This window comes from Trichomycterus rosablanca, chromosome 27 (genome assembly GCF_030014385.1).
Source record: "Trichomycterus rosablanca isolate fTriRos1 chromosome 27, fTriRos1.hap1, whole genome shotgun sequence".
Lineage (NCBI taxonomy): Eukaryota > Metazoa > Chordata > Actinopteri > Siluriformes > Trichomycteridae > Trichomycterus > Trichomycterus rosablanca.
In genome coordinates, this window is record NC_086014.1 from 5,152,521 (window position 1) to 5,172,210 (window position 19,690).

Consider the following 19,690-nt stretch of genomic DNA (forward strand, 5'->3'; position numbering starts at 1 on the left):
TCAGGAACCCCACAGGACCACTACAGAGCAGGTATTATTTAGGTGGTGGATCATTCTCAGCACTGCAGTGACAATCTGTGAATAAGTAAATACCTCACTGTCACTGCTGGACTGAGAATAGTCCACCATCCAAAAAATATATCCAGCCAACGGCGCCCAGGTGGGCAGCGTCCTGTGTCCATTGATTAAGGTCTAGAAGATGACCGACTCAAACAGCAGCAATTGATGAGCGATCGTCTCTGACTTTACATCTACGAGGTGGACCGACTAGGTAGGAGTGTCTAATAGAGTGGACAGTGAGTGGACACGGTATTTAATCCACTCATACCAGCACAACGCACACTAACACACCACCACCATGTCAGTGTCAGTGTCAGTGCAGAGAATGATTCATGACCTAAATAATACCTGCTCTACATGTAGTGATCCCGTGGGGGGTCCTGACCATTAAAAAACAGCATGAAAGGGGGCTAACAAAGCATGCAGAGAAACAGATGGACTACAGTCAGTAATTGTAGAACCACAAAGTGCTTCTATATGGTAAGTTATACGGGACTGTTACACCTTTCAGAGAACAAAGAAAGAGATATAAGCAAAGAGAAGAAAGCACCACAATCAGGTATATTTTGTCTTCCTTGTGAAAGCAGATCGGCTGTCTGCACTTTATCTGATCTGTTTAGGTAGGATCCAATTATCACAAAGTGAATCTGACAGGCAATCAAAAGATCCCGAGCTATCAGCTTCATTGCATTTGACAGCTATAGCAGAACGCGAGGAGGCATCGGACGTGTTTTGTATACCACTCGGAATCAGTCAGAATCTGATCAAGACGCCTAAGAGGCTTCAGAATTTCCCTGATTCTGCACTACCGGTCCGAGCGTTCCCGCTGTACGTCGTTTGATTAACGACGTGCTTCTGAAATCTGCTTTAGTTACAGATTCGCGACATAAAAGGTTGGATGTTAACGGCCGTCGTTAAACGCAGCAGCTCAGCAGAAACGATCGGCTCGAGCTCATCTGTGCAAGCTAAAACTTTTATCATGACGCAGATGCGATGCGAGCGAGAGCGCGAAGCGAAGCGAAGACGTCCGTATTGCAGCTCCAAATCAGAACAAGTTGGGACAGTATGGAAATCCAAATATGACTTTTATTTGATTGCTCAACTTCATTTCATTTGTTAATAAACATCCAAATCCTGCATGTGACTCAGGCCTGCAACACATTCCAAAAACAGTTGGGACGAGGGCAGTTCGTCCGAGCCGAAACCTTTATCATGAAGCGGACGCGATGCGAGCGAGAACGCGAAGCGAAGACGTCCGTATTGCAACTCTAAATCAGAAAAAGTTGGGACAGCATGGAAATGCAAATATGACTTCTATTTGATTGCTCAAATTCATTTCATTTGTTAATAAACCTCCATTCCTGCATGTCAGGCCTGCAACACATTTCAAAAAAAAGTTGGGACGGGGGCGATTCCAAACAGGTAATTTGGTACAAAAGCAGCATAGAATTTAGATATAGAATTTAAGCCTGTTCATTCAAGCAATTTCAGTTCCGATCGGTCCAAATGGACTATTTTAAAACAAACCCTGCGTAAAATTTTCACACAACAGTCATAAACATGCCGCTGCATCTAGTAGACACGCCTACCTAGTTGGTCCACCTTGTAGATGTAAAGTCAGAGACGATCGCTCATCTATTGCTGCTGTTTGAGTTGGTCATCCTCTAGACCTTCATCAGTGGCCACGTTGCGCTGTTGGCTGGATGTTTTTCGGTTGGTGGACTATTCTCAGTCCAGCAGTGACACAGTGAAGTGTTTAAAAACTGACCCACCACCCACACCCAAATAATACCTACTCTGTGGTGGTCCTGTGGGGGTCCTGACCATTGAAGAATAGCATAAAAGGGGGCTAACAAAGCATGCAGAGAAACAGATGGACTACAGTCAGTAATTGTAGAACTACGAAGTGCTTCTACATGGTAAGTGGAGTGTTACTGTGTGCCTTGCGCCCATTGATAAGCTGGGTTAGGCTACAGCAAACCCCCCCCCCCGCGCAGCCCTAATTGGATAAGCGATTAAGACAGTGAGTGAGTAATTAAATAAATGCATTTTAACAGTTTTATCACCCCCTTGTGTTACATTTTGTAAACCACAGTGGGACCAGATTGTATTGTTTGTGTTACCAGGGTGGACACCTGATCAAGGTGGGTTCACATGGAGACCTGTATGAGGTACAGAGAGTCACGCACTGATCCCTATTATCCCCCGTCTCTGTGCGAGACTCATTGATCAGCCAACAAAGGTTATGATTAGAATCTCCTTTGACATCCAACCTGACGGACGAGCCAATCGTTGTCCGTATGGGCGCCCAGCCATCAATTTCAGATGTCAGCTCTGATCTGCTAGCGCCCCAAGATCTAATACTTGATGCCGCTGCTTTTATTTGCCGTTTCCCTCTGGTTCATTACAGATGTTTGAGTAATAACTTCAAAGTAAAGCGACTTCTGTTGCTCGCTGTGTTTAATAGATACTGGCGGTACGATTCGCTCTCAGCGGATAATCTTCAGGAGGCTCTCGCACCCACTAAGCCGCACCTGCTGAGCACAGCCAGGACCACCTGCCGTACATCTTCGCGGCTTCACCGTCCTCCAACCAGCCGGCAGTCTCTTGGATAATCTCCGCCCGTCCGCGCGATCCACTTCACTCTGCGCACCGCGTCGTCTTTGGGTTCCCCGGCTTTTGTTTTGGCTCGCCGTCTCCGAACGGCCTCTCTGTTCCTATTAAGGACGGGAGCCTGCGTGCCAGCAGCCGAGGCCCTGTGATTACCCTGTTCTCGCTCCTCGCTTCATCTGCCTACCTCTTCACGACCGGCTATCAAGCTGCTCTCAGGATTCTCATCGCCTCGGGCGCACGTCCGCCACTGTGTTTTAGAAATCCACTTATCTGAATACGCGCCAAAGTGCAACCCACAATTCAGCCAGGAGGAGCCTTGAAAATGCTTTCAAAACTGTGGAAATTATATACACACACACCGATCAAACATAACATTATAACCACTGACAGGTGAAAGGAATAACACTGATTATCTCCTCATCACGGCACCTGTTAGTGGGTGGGATATATGATGCAACCGTAAAGATTGTGATGACTAGACGAGTGGGTCAGAGCGTCTACAGAACTGCACTATACCACCTTCTTATTTCTACACTCACTGTCCACTTTATCAGCTCCACTTACCACATAGAAGCACTTTGTAGTTCTACAATTACTGACTGTAGTCCATCTGTTTCCCTACATACTTTGTTAGCCCCCTTTCATGCTGTTCTTCAATGGTCAGGACTCTCACAGGACCACTACAGAGCAGGTATTATTTAGGTGGTGGATCATTCTCAGCACTGCACTGACACTGACCACTGATGGTGGTGGTGTGTTAGTGTGTGTCGTGCTGGTATGAGTGGATCAAACACAGCCGTGTCCACTCACTGTCCACTCTATTAGACACTCCTACCTAGTTGGTCCACCTTGTAGATGTAAAGTCAGAGACGATCGCTCATCTATTGCTGCTGGTTGAGTCGGTCATCTTCTAGACCTGTGATCAGTCACAGGACGCTGCCCATGGGGATATATTTTTGGTTGGTGGACTATACTCAGTCCAGCAGTGACAGTATGTGCTGTGTCTTATCCACTCATACCAGCACAACGCACACTAACACACCACCACCATGTCAGTGTCAGTGTAGTGCTGAGAATGATCCACCACCTAAATAATACCTGCTCTGTGGTGGTCCTGTGGGGGTCCTGACCACTGAAGAACAGAGTGAATGCAGGCTAAAAAAGTATGTAGAGAAACATATGGACTACAGTCAGTAATGGTAGAACTACAAAGTGCTCCTATATGGTAAGTGGAGCTGATAAGAAGATGGTTTTAATGTTATGGCTGATCAGTGCATATATGACCGAGCTATGATAAACCAAATCTTTACCTTGTAGCAGAGACGTGGCTGTCGTGACGGTCTCCGGAACGCCGTCTTTGCTGTAAATGGACTGCAGGAACTCCGGTACGCAGTCGTTCTCGTCCGTGATGACGACCCGCACCTGTTAATCAAACGAGAGAGGTCGCGATGATCTACGGCCGGAGCAGGCGAGAAAAGGACAAGGCTAACGGTCTCGGTCCTGTGTGTATCCAGGCTCATGAAAAGTTCCACATGATCTGTGACACCGAATGCTTTACGAAGGGAACGAGTGCGGTGGGAACGCGTTACGGCGTTCGGGCTCTTGATTGTGCTGGGGATAAGGGACGAGGCGGCGCAGACGGAGGATCGGGCGGTAATTGTTCTGATTGCTTAACACACACAGGAAAACAACTTTGGACAGATTGTCCTTTTACTCTGTGAACTACAGAGCTGGTGTTTGCGGGAAAGTGAGAAATCGATTCATTTTTGCATTTCCACACGTCATCTCTCGCTCGTTCTCTCTCTCTTGGATATTTCAGCCTCTCTCAAAGATAGAACAATCACTGGACACAGTGTGTGGACTCTCAACCTAATGATTACGTTCAGGTGTTTCAGCCACCACATTAAAAACCACCTCCTTGTTCCTACACTCACGGTCCATTTTACAATATAGCTCCACTTACCACATAGAAGCACTTTGTAGTTCTACAATTACTGACTGTAGTCCATCTGTTTCTCTGCATGCTTTGTTAGCCCCTTTTCATGCTGTTCTTCAATGGTCAGGACCCCCACAGGACCACTACAGAGCAGGTATTATTTGGGTGGTGGATCATTCTCAGCACTGCACTGACATGGTGCTGGTGTGTTAGTGTGTGTTGTGCTGGTATGAGTGGATCAGACACAGCTGTGTCCACTCACTGTCCACTCTATTAGACACTCCTACCTAGTTGGTCCACCTTGTAGATGTAAAGTCAGAGACGAACGCTCATCTATTGCTGCCGTTTGAGTCGGTCATCTTTGAGGTCATAGGACGCTGCCCATGGGGCGCTGTTGGCTGGATGTTTTTGGTTGGTGGACTATTCTCAGTCCAGCAGGGACAGTGAGGTGTTTAAAAACTCCATTAGCATACCAGCACAACACACACTAACACACCACCACCATGTCAGTGTCATTGCAGTGCTGGGAATGATCCACCACCCAAATAATACCTGCTCTGTGGTGGTCCTGACCTTTGAAGAACAGCATGAAAGGGGGCTAACAAAGCATGTAGAGAAACAGATGGACTACAGTCAGTAATTGTAGAACTACAAAGTGCTTCTATATGGTGAATGCGCCCTCATGATATAAAACGGACAGACTTGGACAGATTTGATGCCAGATACCAGTCTTTTTCTTGCCTCTCTTGGCGTTCGCAGTCGAGTGCCCTACCACTATTCTTGCCCCACCACATGGATGTCTGCTTGGCTGACAACCTCAGACTAAGAGAGACCTCTGGATCCCAGAGCAGCCTCTTCAAAGTGAGATTCCCTCCTCAAGGGTTGTGTTATCGCGAGAGACTTAAATCACCGGCTTCACACTGTCTGCACCGCCGTGCTCTATCCCAGACATCCATTTAGGCTAAGTGACAATAACTTGGCATGGAAGGATAAACAGCATGATTACAATCTGCCATTTATATTCATTACAGGCTAAGTGACATTTAGGATGCATAAATTCCGTTTCTGTTTAATTAGCGGACATTTAAAGATAGCAATTCGGCTAATTATCGACAGGCCCGACCGAGAGAATTTATGTAAGGTGGGGTAATTTGACGAGAATTGCTGGGTAATTTGGAATCCATTCGTCATCTGACTCGTAAAGCTGTTAAATATTGATTTTATGGGTATAATGTTATAGTTCCAGCCTCATAAAGAACCGATAAGTCAAGTCTAAAACCCTGCACAGAGAAAGTGCCTATAAAAATGAATACGGTGATAAACCAGGTTCTGTTCTGTGATCAAGTCTTATCGTAGGTAAGGTCTAAGATTTGTGGCCAATATCAGCTCTGATACTTTCAAGGGTAAAAATCTATGTAAAAAAAAACCCTCACAGAGAAATGAGCCATCGGGAACAGAAAACGCAGCAGACTAGAGCGCTTCGATCGTAAGACAACGTCTATGCATTAGGAAAGTCCATTAAATAAAGCGAAACACCAGACTGTTCAGCTGGATGAGTGCTCTCAAGAAAACCGTGAATACTCTAAGACAAAAAAGCCCAGCACAGAGGTTCTGAATTCACCGGAGAGAACCGAGTTTTTTAGTGCTGATGACAATAGGCTGACATGTACAGACACAAGGGAGCCGTAATTACATTACGGAAAACTCAAGCTTTTAGAGACGCTCAGAAAAAGCCGTGCTGGAATCAACGTTTCCTTTAGTGTCTACGTTCAATCCATAATGATTAGAATAATAAAGCAATTTGATTTTAATGTCATAAAGGCACAAATTCTCACAGACACTCACAAAGAGCCTTCCTAAAGAACTGGAGCCATAATAACAAAGCTGCAAATTCACGTTTATGTCTGTGAATTTGAAATACGATGTTCAAAAAGCTTAGGGTCAGGTGTATTTCACAGTTACTGGCCCTTTTGTCCTACATCAGAGACTGACCCGCAAAAGTGCTCTTTAGGCTTTATGGGTAAAAATTCCAAAAGGCACATTTGTTCCCTAAATCTCAGGAAAAGACTTGTCGGAAGAGTGAAGACTGTCCAAAATCGATAATAATAATAATAATAATAATTCATAATAATAATATTTTTAATAAAATATTTAATTATTACAATAATATTATTTTTTGAGTAATAATAATACATGTTTAAATAATAATAACATTTAATAATAATAATAATATATTAATAATAATAATTTTAAATAATAATAATAATAATAATAATTTAAATAAAATATTTAATCATTACAATAACAAAATTTTTAGTACTAATAATACATTTTAAAATAATACATTTAATAATAATAATAATAATAATTGTATTAAAATATTTAATAATTACAATAATAATATTTTAGTAATAATAACACATTTTTTAAATAATAATAACATTTAATAATAATATATTAATAATAGTAATAAAAGGTAGGTAGGTAGGTAGCTGGGATTTATTGCCACGTCAGCACGATTACGGCTATATACGTGGCATATTGAGTTTTGGTTTCATATAAGGTTAAAAACGTTTGTAGAGGGCGTGGTGTGGCTTTGTACTCCCATCGTTTCTTTAATTATATAAGGTGTTCTAGTTTGACGTGTGTTAGGTAATTTTGTATTTTCCTTGGCGAGGTCTTTTCGAAGAGGTCTTTGATGTTGTCTGCACAGAAGTGTTGCTGTCTTTAATAGTAATAAAAAGAATAATTTTAAATAACAATAATAATAATAAAAAAAACACCTTAAATAAAATATTTAATCATTACAATAACAATATTTTTAGTAATAGTAATACATTTTTTAAATATTAATAACATTTAGTAATAATATTTTAAATAAAATATTTAATCATTACTATATTATCATTTTTAGTAATAATAACAAATTTTTTAATAATAATAACATTTAATAATAATAATATTTGTAATAAAATATTTAATAATTACAATAACAATATTTTTAGTAATAATAATGCATACATAATATTTATTAATAAAATGTATTATTACATAATAAAATAATAATATTCAATAATAATAATAATAATAATAATAATAATATATTAATAATAATTTCAAAAATTTATTATAATTTAAATAAAATATTTAATCATTAAATTAACAATATTTTTAGTAATAATAACACATTTTTTAAAAATAATAATAATAAAAGATTTTAATGCCTGCTCTTGAGATTCGTTAAACACTCTCCACCTCCCACAGTGCAGCTAGAACAGCCTCCACTCATCCTGAAAGACTTTGGGAACAAATATGTTTTTTGGAACTTGTCCCCTCATGTAGCATATGCGCATTAATGGCTATTAAGCTAATAAAAAGCCCTGGCCGGGCCTCACCTCTGCAGCACTGCTAAGAACGTCCTTGTTCTCGCTGGCCCTTACGAGAAGAAGGAAGCGGTGCTGGTCGGCCTCATAGTCCAGACTGCGGGTCAGGCTGATCTCCCCGCTCTCCTGATTGATGCTGAACAAGCTGCTGGGGTTGATAAGCAAGCTGTAGGTGACTGGCTGTTTCTGGAAGGACAGCGCCGGGGTGACCAGAAAGCTGGAAGGGAAACAGAGTGATGTAATGAAGCAGATAAGTGTGTGTGAACATTCTGCCTCATAAACAGACTGGACATCAACATGTCCTTTCAATACAAAGTAGATCAGATAGAGGAGAATGGATTTTACCACTAAAAATGGACATCCATAACCCCATGAGTGTTTTTCTTCCCTTCACACTACACTAACGTAGTAAACGCACCCAAAAGGAGGCGAAGTGATGGAGCGGTTCTGTGCTGGGGACGCTCAGTCTTAATCAGTGTAGCCCTGTGGGCACGAGCGCAGCCCACAACCATCATTTCTTCATTAGATTATTGTCTAAGCCAATCGCCGGACACAGATTGCGGCGGGTGATGAAAGACTTGATCACCCAGTGGTCAAGCCACGGCGACGCTGATGCCCACATGAGCACATCAGTTACGGTCCCTGACAGGTCATGAGGAGGGTGAGCGCAATAAAAGGACGGAAAGGAATGAAGGGAGAGACGCCTGATGGATTGTAGGCATATGTTTGGGTTCAATGTGGAATCCATCTTTTTGGGTATTTCTGCTAACAATAAGGTCATGTGGACTTGTGAATGACCGTCTACATTGGACAGAGCACTAACATTGCAAGGCGCTAAGCCATAACATTAAAACCACCTCCTTGTCCATTTAATCAGCTCCACTTATCATATATAAGTGCAATTACTGACTGTAGTCCATCTGTTTCTCTACATACATTTTTAGCCTGCTTTTACCCTGTTCTTCAATGGTCAGGACCCCCACAGGACCACCACAGAGCAGGTATTATTTAGGAGGTGGATCATTCTCAGCACTGCACTGACACTGACATGGTGGTGTGTTAGTGTTAGTGTGTGTTGTGCTGGTATGAGTGGATCAAACACAGCCGTGTCCACTCACTGTCCACTCTATTAGACACTCCTACCTACTTGGTCCACTTTGTAGATGTAAAGTCAGAGACGATCGCTCATCTATTGCTGCTGTTTGAGTCGGTCATCTTCTAGACCTTCATCAGTGGTCACAGGATGCTGCCCACGGGGCGCTGTTGGCTGGTGGACTATTCTCAGTCCAGCAGGAACAGTGAGGTGTCACCGTAGTGCTGAGAATGACACACCGCCCAAATTATACCTGCTCTGTAGTGGTCCTGTGGGGGTCCTGACCATTGACGAACAGCATGAAAGGGGGCTAACAAAGCATGCAGAGAAACAGATGGACTACAGTCGGTGAATTGACCACAGGTGGACTCCAATTAAATTGTAGAAACATCTCGAGCAGTATCAGTGAAGACAAAATGCACCTCAGCTCACTTTTGGGTGTCATATCATTTACATTTTGTCATTGTGGGCTATTTTGTGTAGAATTGTGACAAAAAAATTAACTCAATCTATTATAGAATGAGTCTGTAACGTAGTAAAACGTGGAGAAGGTGAAAGGGGTGTGCAGACTTTTCGGCTTGACTGTACACTTGGTCTTCTATACGAATACGAATACGAATCCTTTATTGTCATTGCACATTGTACAGGTACTTGTACACTATGAAATTGGAATACAACCCTCCCCCCTCTCGGTGCAAGAAAAAACAGCAAACAATAAAAGTACTATGTACAAATATAAATATATAAAACTATAAAACAGTACTTAAACAAAACAGAAGCAGAACCGAAGCTATCGCACACGTCCTATTCAAATTAAATTAGAAGTTGCACGTGTCCCATTTAAAGTGAGATGAAGTGAAATTGCACAGTACCCATTGAATGATGCATGTTGTGTCACATGTTTGTCTCTTAGTCTATTAGTCCTTGTTTTGATTTGCCTGTACCGTCTACCCAAAAGTAGCGGTTCGAACATTCGGTAACCTGGGTGTGTACTGTGTTTTTTAATTTTTAATTTTTGTAACTTCTAGCCTAGCAAGCTTTTGGATTCTCCAGTTGATATTTTGCTCCTACGAATTTATTACCGTCGTCCGATAATGAATTTTATAACTCAGTACCTCTACGGCATTTAGTAAAAATGACAGGTGTTTTATTATCTTAAGCTGAACTGACTGCAGATTTATATCTAACCTTTATTTCCTTCATCTTTTCCTCATACACGACACCTTTAAAAATGTTAATAGTACAGAAACACATTACTCGATATGCCTATAATAATTGGACAGTCTTTGGAAATGAGAAAAGTGACTCATGCCTGAATCAGCATGGTATACGTGATATAACTGGGGTGTTAACGATCCCGCACGTGATTCAGCTTACACACAGCATGTGTTCCTACAGATATGCTAGAAGGCATCATGGTGCAACAACCAGCACATTAAAGATCCAGATTGCTGTACCATTAACGACTTGATCTAATTGGGAGTCATTCAGGTCGTTAGGGGGTCAGACACTACACCATCTATTACCAGGAGGAATCTCAAACATGTCAGTCTGGTCTCGCAAACTGTGTTTTGTCACCAAAACACATGCAAGAAGTGATGAGGGGTTTAATGATAACGTCCAAAAATGTGCGTCAACAAGAAGCGAGCGATAAAAGAATCTGGGTGAGTGTTTTGTTTGTCCTGGACGATTTTGTATCTCCAATTCACCTCACTTGCATGTCTTTGGACTGTAGGAGGAAACCAAAGCAAACCCAGGCAGACACAAGGAGAACATGCAAACTCCACACAGAAAGGACCCGGACCGCCCCACCTGGCGATCGAACCCAGGACCTTCCTGCCGTGAGGCGACAGTGCTACCCACTTGGCCACCGTGCCGCCCTCATCTGGGTGAGAGAGTGGTTTGGGCAACACGACCAGCAAGGGATCGTCTGTTGGGTCACACATGTGATGAAGAGGTCACAAATACCCCAAGTATCCCAATAGAAACTATATTATACCCCTGATCGACACATTTACACCTCCTGGGTTTTCCCTCACCCTGTATCTAGTTTGACCTCCAACTCACTGCCAGTCACAACCTGATCGCAACACTTCATACTACAGGATGTTGAGTCGCTGACAGGTCCAGATATTTAGCAGGCTAGATATTTTTTTTGAGTCCGTGAGCGATCGAGTCGCTGAACAGTTCACACAGCGATCGAGAGCTGATTTTCGAGCCCCGATTCACCTCCGAGCTGCTACATCTAGTAGCGACCTGTCAGCTAGCAAAAAGCAGGGCAAAAATCGTGGTGTGAATTGACCAATGAATGGGTCAATTCATTAGCCGGTCAATGGTGTAGATTTTTTTTTCTTCCCTTTTTCTCTCTCCTGATTGGGGAGGACGAGGCTGCTCCACGCCCCCTCCGAAACGTGGGCAGCAATCGAACATCTTATCACCTGCACTTGACGGGTGCGGTGCAGTACAGCGCTGTGCACGGAGAGCCACACCCTCTACCGCACTCATTTCCCATCTCCGTGCAGGCGCCACCAACCAGCCAGCAGAGGTCGTAATCGCACTAGTCTGAGAGAGAGTCCCCATCCGGGGTAATCCCGCCCCTATCTGAACAACAGGCCAATCGTTGTTCATGTGGCCGCTCAGCCTCAGCCGGCAGGTTGATACGATGTATTCGAGATCTCAGCTCTGGTGAACAGCGTGTGTTTTTGGTGTGGCTTATAAAATGTGTGTTTTTAGTCAGCTTTAGTTAAGCATGTTCATGTTCAAAGGTTTCTCATATAGTCTTTGGTTTGTGCTTATCTGGAGCATTCGGTCAGTATGTCTCTAATGGTCAGTACAGAGTGGCTGGATGGACACCACTGGTTTAGAGGCAGACTACTTTCTAAAGTACTGTATCTTGTCTGTACTTACGGCTGCCTGGCCGGTGTGTTCTCCGGTATAGATATGGTGTAGGAGGCATTGGTGAATTGTGGAGCCCTGGGTCCAGCTACCACCGAAAGAATGACAGGAACACTGCGACTACCCAGACGGTCAGCCGCCATGACCGTCAGTAAGTATTCTCTGTCTTTCTGCAGGGGCAAACCGGTGGTACGCACGTGGCCCGTCTTCCTGTCCACTTCGAACCGGCCATCACCTCCTGTAACAACATTTTAGAAGAGCACTTTGTAGTTCTACAATTACTGACTGTAGTCCATCTGTTTCTCTATATACTTTGTTAGCCTGCTTTTATGCTGTTTTGTTCTTCAATGGTCAGGACCCCTCACAGAGCAGGTATTATTTAGGAGGTGGATCATTCTCAGTATTGTGGTGTGTTAGTGTGTGTTGTGCTGGTATGAGTGGATTAAACACAGAGTCCACTCACTGTCCACTCTATTAGACAATCCTACCTAGTTGGTCCACCTTGTAGATGTAAAGTCAGAGACGATCGCTCATCTATTGCTGCTGTTTGAGTCGGTCATCTTCTAGACCTTCATCAGTGGTCACAGGACGCTGCCCATGGGCGCTGTTGACTGGATGTTTTTATTTGGTGGACTGCTCTCAGTCCAGCAGTGACAGTGAGGTGTTTAAAAACTCCAGCAGCATTCCAGCACAACACACACTAACACACCAGCACCATGTCACTGCAGTGCTGAGAATGATCCACCACCCAAATAATACCTGCTCTGTGGTGGTCCTGTGGGGGTCCTGACCATTGAAGAACAGCATGAAAGGGGGCTAACAAAGCATGCAGAGAAACAGATGGACTACAGTTAGTAATTGTAGAACTATGGTAAGTGGAGCTGATAAAATGGATTTTAATATGTTTCTTACCATCGGACAGGAAGTACTCCACCTCCCCGTTGATGCCCTCGTCTCCGTCTCGAGCTATCAGCTTGTAGACGAGTGTGCCGGCAGGGGCACTGGGAGAAACCACCGCCAAGTAGGGGAAGGGTACCATGGTCCATTCCGGGGCGTTATCGTTGACGTCGAGGACCGTGAGCTCAACTCTGACCAAGTACCAATCTGGACCTGCAGCAGGAGAACAGATGTGTGTTATTACTCATAGTTACTCACAGTTACTTATAATTACTCATTATTACTCATTGGCCCATTCTTATCGGTCAAAAGTCGCAGGGTCCATCCAGATTAAGCGCCCTGACCGATCCCTAAATGTTGCTAGTAGTTTATTAAGAAGACGCCCTGTAATCATGATCCCACCTGTACACTTCACTGTGGGTATTGGGTACTGTGTGTTGGTCATTATGCAGCTGTGCAGCCCTTTGGTTTCATCCTACCACTGCCTTTTGTTTACTGTCCATTTTATCAGCTCCACTTACCATATAGAAGCACTTTTTAGTTCTACAATTACTGACTGTAGTCCATCTGTTTCTCTACATGCTTTGTTAGCCCTCTTTCGTGCTGTTCTTTAATGGTCAGGACCCCAACAGGACCACCACAGAGCAGGTATTATTTGGGTGGTGGATCATTCTCAGCACTGCAGTGACACTGACATGGTGGCGGTGTGTTAGTGTGTGTTGTGCTGGTATGCTGATGGAGTTTTTAAACACCTCACTGTCACTGCTGGACTGAGAATAGTCCACCAACCAAAAACATCCAGCCAACAGCTCCTCAAACAGCAGCAAGCGATCGTCTCTGACTTTACATCTATAAGGTGGACCAACTAGGTAGGAGTGTCTAATAGAGTGGACAGTGAGTGGACACAGTATTTAAAAACCCCAGCAGTGCTGCTGTGTCTAATCCACTCATACCAGTACAACACACACTAACACACCACCACCATGTCAGTGTCACTGCAGTGCTGAGAATGATCCACCACCTAAATAATACCTGCTCTGTCGTGGTCCTGTTGGGGTCCTGACCATTGAAGAACAGCATGAACGGGGGCTAACAAAGCATGCAGAGAAACAGATGGACTACAGTCAGTAATTGTAGAACTACAAAGTGCTTCTATATGATAAGCGGAGCTGATAAAATGGACAGTGTGTGTAGAAACAAGGAGGTGGTTTTAATGTTATGGCTGATCAGTGTATATATATATATATCTATCTTACAATCCAACTTTTAACCCGTAAGTCTATTTTGATTACATTAGAGTTGGGTGACTGGACGGGTCATTCTATTACACAGAGCACTGCCCTCTCCTTCTTCAACATTCTTTTGTACAGCCTCATGTTCAGGGTCACTGACAATCAAACATCACAGTCTGGGTCTAGCCGGCAAGAACAGGAGCAAGGCTGCCGGATGCCTCAGGACCCTAAACGAGCTGGGGGTGGGGAAATACGAGCGTTCCGCAATGTGGGGTCTGTTCCCGTAAAAGGGTCACGACGCCTACTGAGTATGCCGGCATCCCACACCGGCAGAAAACCGATTCAGAGTTAATTAAGTTAATTAGGAGGAACTGACACGTCAATCATCCGTGCCTCCGTGCCCCATCTGCCGGCCAAATTCGATAAGGCAAAGGCAGACGAACACCGAACATACCCGAGCTATGCCGCCGAGCTCCATGGAAAACTCATTGGAGTTCGAAGTCAGTGTGTCAGTCTAAGTAGGGTTGCCAGATCTGTGCAACTAAATAAACAAAAAGCTCAGTAGAGAAGCAGGTTCTAAGCAATCTGGCAACTTAAAGGTAAGTGAATACTTACAGTGTGCTGCTACCTAGACCCTGACCTCTGCTCCTTCTAACCTTTGGTGGTGCAGTAATTAACGCTAGCCCAGTACTGCTGAGATCCAGGGTTCCAATCCCCAGTGGTGCTATTAGTCAGTTGGTTGTGTACTATTTCTGAGGAACAAAGGAACCCCTGACCTCAACCATCAGCTTTGGAATAAACTGTCGATTGTGAGCCAACAGTGCCCACACCCATAGTCCCACCTCCAAAATCGTGTTTGTTTGTTTATTAGGATGTTAGGGTGATGTTTCACACTTTGGTTCCATACATGACAGGACAGATAGTTACAGATTACCCATGATTCATCAATTCACGTTCAATGTCAAACACGTCATCTCGTTGTTCACCTGAGAGGAAACCCAAGCAGACACGAGAAGAGCATGCAAGCTAACTGGGAATCGAACCCAGGACCTTCTCGCCGTGAGGTGACAGTGCTATCCACCGAGCCACCATGCTGCCACAATATTGTGACCCCCCTCATTTTTTTATTTCCCACAGCTTTTCACAGCGGTAGAGAGAAGAACCCCAAACCCACCTTCCCACCAACAGGCACAGCAGACGTAGCTGACCACTTCTTATTACCTGGTGAGGTCTTACACAAAGCCCTATCATGCATGGAAAGTCACACTAATCTCCACATAAATCTTCCCACGGCTTTTTAAAGTGGTAGAGAGGAGAACCCCAGTTCCACCCTCCCACCAACAGGCACAGCAGACTGTCACCGACACGCTTCTTATTAACTGGCCAGCGATGAGGCCTCACACAGGGCTTTATCATGCATGGAAAGTCAAGCTAATCTCCATGTGCATCTCTCCACGGCTTTTTACAGCCGTAGGCAGGTGAACCCCAAACCCACCTTCACACCAACAGGCACAGCAGACTGTCACTGACACGCACAGAAAGAGCTGACCACTTCTTATTAACTGGTCACACTAATCTCCATGTAAATCTTCCCATGGCATTTTACAGCCGTAGAGAGGAGAACCCCAAACCCACCCTCCCACCAACAGGCACAGCAGACTGTCACCGACACGCACAGAAGTAGCTGACCACTTCTTATTAACTGGTGAGGCCTCACACAGAGCTTATCTCCATGTGTACATTTCCATGGCTTTTGAAAGCGGTAGAGAGGAGAACCCCAAACCCACCTTGCCACCAACAGGCACAGCAGACGCAAAGAAGCAGCTGACCGCTTCTTATTAACAGGGCTTTATCATGCATGGAAAGTCACGCTAATCTCCACAATTTTTCGAAGTGGTACAGAGGAGAACCCCAGCCCCACCTTCCCACCAACAGGCACAGCAGACCAGTCCACACTGCTAAGACTCCAACTCTGATCTCAGAGGAAAAACGCTTCAAAAATGCCCATTTATACCAATGACGTTAAGAAAATGAGACAGGACGGAGACAAAACACACAGCAGTGGATCAGAGGAGGCATTTCAAGGGCCTTTTAAATAACGTCTACGGCTGTTAACAATTATATAGACACACATAAAAGGCTGGTCCATTAGTGCCAAGACGGGAATCGTCACCCATGAGCAGCTACACACAATAGCACGAGCACAGAAATACATCCTATATGCCCTATAAGTTCTTAAAATGTACGTTTTTTCTTTTATTTCTTACATTACTATAGTATAATACAGTATAATATCGCAATATATATTTATATTAGTAGATTAGATGCTTCCAGCTCTTTGATCCACCATCATTAAGGTGTCCAACCTCACGAATGGCCCCAGATTTGCTTCAAAGTCTAATGAAGATCTTTCCGACAAGAGTGGAGACTGTTATGACTAAAGAGAGATCCCAATTTATATAAGTGCCCAAAGGATTTGCAATGGGTTAAGTAGCAAGGTCGTGTTCGGATGTCCACATACTTTTGGCCTTGTTCGTTAGGTATCCCACTAGGCCGGTATTCATCAAAAGAATCGTATTTAGAATCAGATGGATGTACAAAATAAGCCAGAAGTTCAGTCACTGGTAGCCAAACAGTTTAAAACAGTGGGGACATGTAAATAAAAAAGCTGCTCCAGCAGCATCGCAGAGGGTCTGTTACTATGGTAACAAGGGCAGGAATACCTCGGACAGGGTGGCAATCCATCGCAGGGCTTAGAAACGTCAACAATGTTGACCAGTCCTGTTCTTTCAAAGGTCATGTGGACGATCCACCTCTCAGCGTAGAGTGACCACTTAGAAGCACTTTGTAGTTTTACAATTACTGACTGTAGTCCATCGGTTTTTCCACATACTCCTTTTACTCTGTTCTTTAATGGTCAGGACCCCCACAGAGCAGGTATTATTTAGGAGGTAGATCATTCTCAGCACTGCACTGATACTGACATGGTGCTGGTATGTTAGTGTGTATTGTGCTGGTATGAGTGGATCAAACACCGTGTCCACTCTATTAGCCACTCCTACCTAGTTGGTCCACCTTGTAGATGTAAAGCCAGAGACGATCGCTCATCTATTGCTGCTGTTTGAGTCGGTCATCTTGTAGATCTTCATCAGTGGTTGGATTGGCTGTTGGTTGGTGGACTAGTCTCAGTCCAGCAGCATTGCTGTGTCTGATCCACTCATACCAGCACAACACACACTAACACACCACCACCATGTCAGTGTCAGTGCAATGCTGAGAATGACCCACCACCTAAATAATACCTGCTCTGTGGGGGGTCCTGACCACTGAAGAACAGCATGAAAGGGGGCTAATAAAGCATGCAGAGAAACAGATAAACTACAGTCAGTAATTGTAGAACTACAAAGTGCTTCTATATGGTAAGTGGAGCTGATAAAATGGACAATCTGGCAGTCCAGACCATTTGGACGAACGTTCCCTGGCACACAATAGAGATAATAGCACGGCTTACAGCGTGCAAGCTAGTTTTACTCGCTACACGCCTTTTTTTCTCAAAGGCTCTCAGAAACCCATATTTTTCGGAGTGCTGCACCAATTCTTTTCCCCTGTCGTGTGAATAAATCACGTCGCCTTTTCCACTAGTTACTCCGGCCTGGCTTCGTTAGCCGGCTACCCGAAGCCCAATCAGAACCTCGCCGCAATATTCTCGCCGTCCCGATTTCTGCTGACAGAGGGAGGGTCGAAAGCAATTTGCCACCCTCGGCACGGTGAACTTTTTCCTCCGTTCGGAGCCCAGCGTGCTAACTAACCGACGCCAGACCCGACAGCCTGCGCGGAAAAGAAAGAGCCGAGTGAAGTGTAGCGTGAGTGGAAAAATGGAGAGTAGAGAATGAAGCGATAAGAGCTCAGAGCTGATTAAATATTCCACCGGTGTCTGTGGGGATCACCGCGGGGCTGTGTGGCGTCTCTGTGGGGTTGTACATTTCATAATCGTATTATATCGGGGAAATAGTTCCTTTTTTTCCACATTAAGCTTCCAATTAAGGAAAAGAAATGAAAAGACAGTCAGCAGATTCAGCGATTCAGCGATTAAGTGTCGTAATGTATTTTTTACAACTGAACACATTCAGCCTAGATCCACACTTACACAGACCCAAGATACGTGACTATAGGGTTAAAGAGCAGGAGGATACAGTACACCAGCAACACACATACAACAGCACTGCTGGTCTTCTCAGCTCCCAGAGAAACTGTGCCACAATCCTGACCAATCACAAGTGCTGACCAATCCAATCCAATCTGATCCAATCCAATCCAATCTGATCCAATCAATCCAATCCAATTTAATCCAATACAATCCAATTCAATTTAATCTGATCCAATTCAATCCAATCCGATTTAATTCAAGTCGATCTAATCCAATTCAATCCAATCTAATCCAATTTGATCCAATCTAATCCAATTTGATCCAATCTAATCCAATTTGATCCAATCTAATCCAATTTGATCCAATCTGATCTAATTCAATCCGATCCAATTTAATCCGATCCAATTCAATCCGATCCAATCTAATCCAATCCAATTCAATTTGATCCAATTCAATCCAATCTAATCCAATTCAATCCAATTTAATCCAATTTGATCCAATCAAATCCAATTAAATCCAATCTGATTTAATTCAAGTCAATCTAATCCAATTTAATCTAATCCAATTCAATCCAATCTAATCTAATCTAATCCAATCCAATCCAATTCAATCCAATCCAATCTAATCTAATCTAATCTAATCCAATCCAATCCAATTCAATTCAATCCAATCTGATCCAATTCGATCTGATCCAATCGAATTCAATTCAATCCAATTCAATCCAATCTAATCCAATTTGATCCAATCTAATCCAATTTGATCCAATCTGATCTAATTCAATCCGATCCAATTTAATCCGATCCAATTCAATCCGATCCAATCTAATCCAATCCAATTCAATTTGATCCAATTCAATCCAATCTAATCCAATTCAATCCAATTTAATCCAATTTGATCCAATCAAATCCAATTAAATCCAATCTGATTTAATTCAAGTCAATCTAATCCAATTTAATCTAATCCAATTCAATCCAATCTAATCTAATCTAATCCAATCCAATCCAATTCAATCCAATCCAATCTAATCTAATCTAATCTAATCCAATCCAATCCAATTCAATTCAATCCAATCCAATCTGATCCAATTCGATCTGATCCAATCGAATTCAATTCAATCCAATTCAATCCAATCTAATCCAATTTGATCCAATCTAATCCAATTTGATCAAATTCAATCCAATCCAATTCGATCTGATCCGATCCAATCTAATCCAATTTAATCCGATCCAATCTAATCCAATCCAATTCAATTTGATCCAATTTATTCTGATCCAATCTGATCCAATTCAATCTGATCCAATTCAATCCAATCAAATCCAATTAATCCAATCTGATTTAATTCAAGCCAATCTAATCCAATTAAATCTAATCCAATTCAATCCAATCTAATCTAATCTAATCCAATCCAATCCAATCTAATCCAATCCAATCTCT

The 19,690-nt window shown here is 43.3% G+C and overlaps 1 protein-coding gene across 1 annotated transcript in view; it reads right to left on the minus strand.

The window, feature by feature from the left end:
* Window positions 1-19,690, minus strand: part of si:ch211-186j3.6 (neural-cadherin) — a 270,206-nt gene that overhangs the window by 175,649 nt on the left and 74,867 nt on the right. Inside the window, exons 2-5 of the mRNA XM_062989918.1 lie at window positions 12,893-13,090; window positions 11,993-12,218; window positions 8,005-8,209; window positions 3,984-4,095 (exon numbers count right to left, since the gene is read on the minus strand). Of these exons, the coding sequence (XP_062845988.1) occupies window positions 3,984-4,095; window positions 8,005-8,209; window positions 11,993-12,218; window positions 12,893-13,090 (741 nt within the window). The remainder of the gene's footprint in view (window positions 1-3,983; window positions 4,096-8,004; window positions 8,210-11,992; window positions 12,219-12,892; window positions 13,091-19,690) is intronic.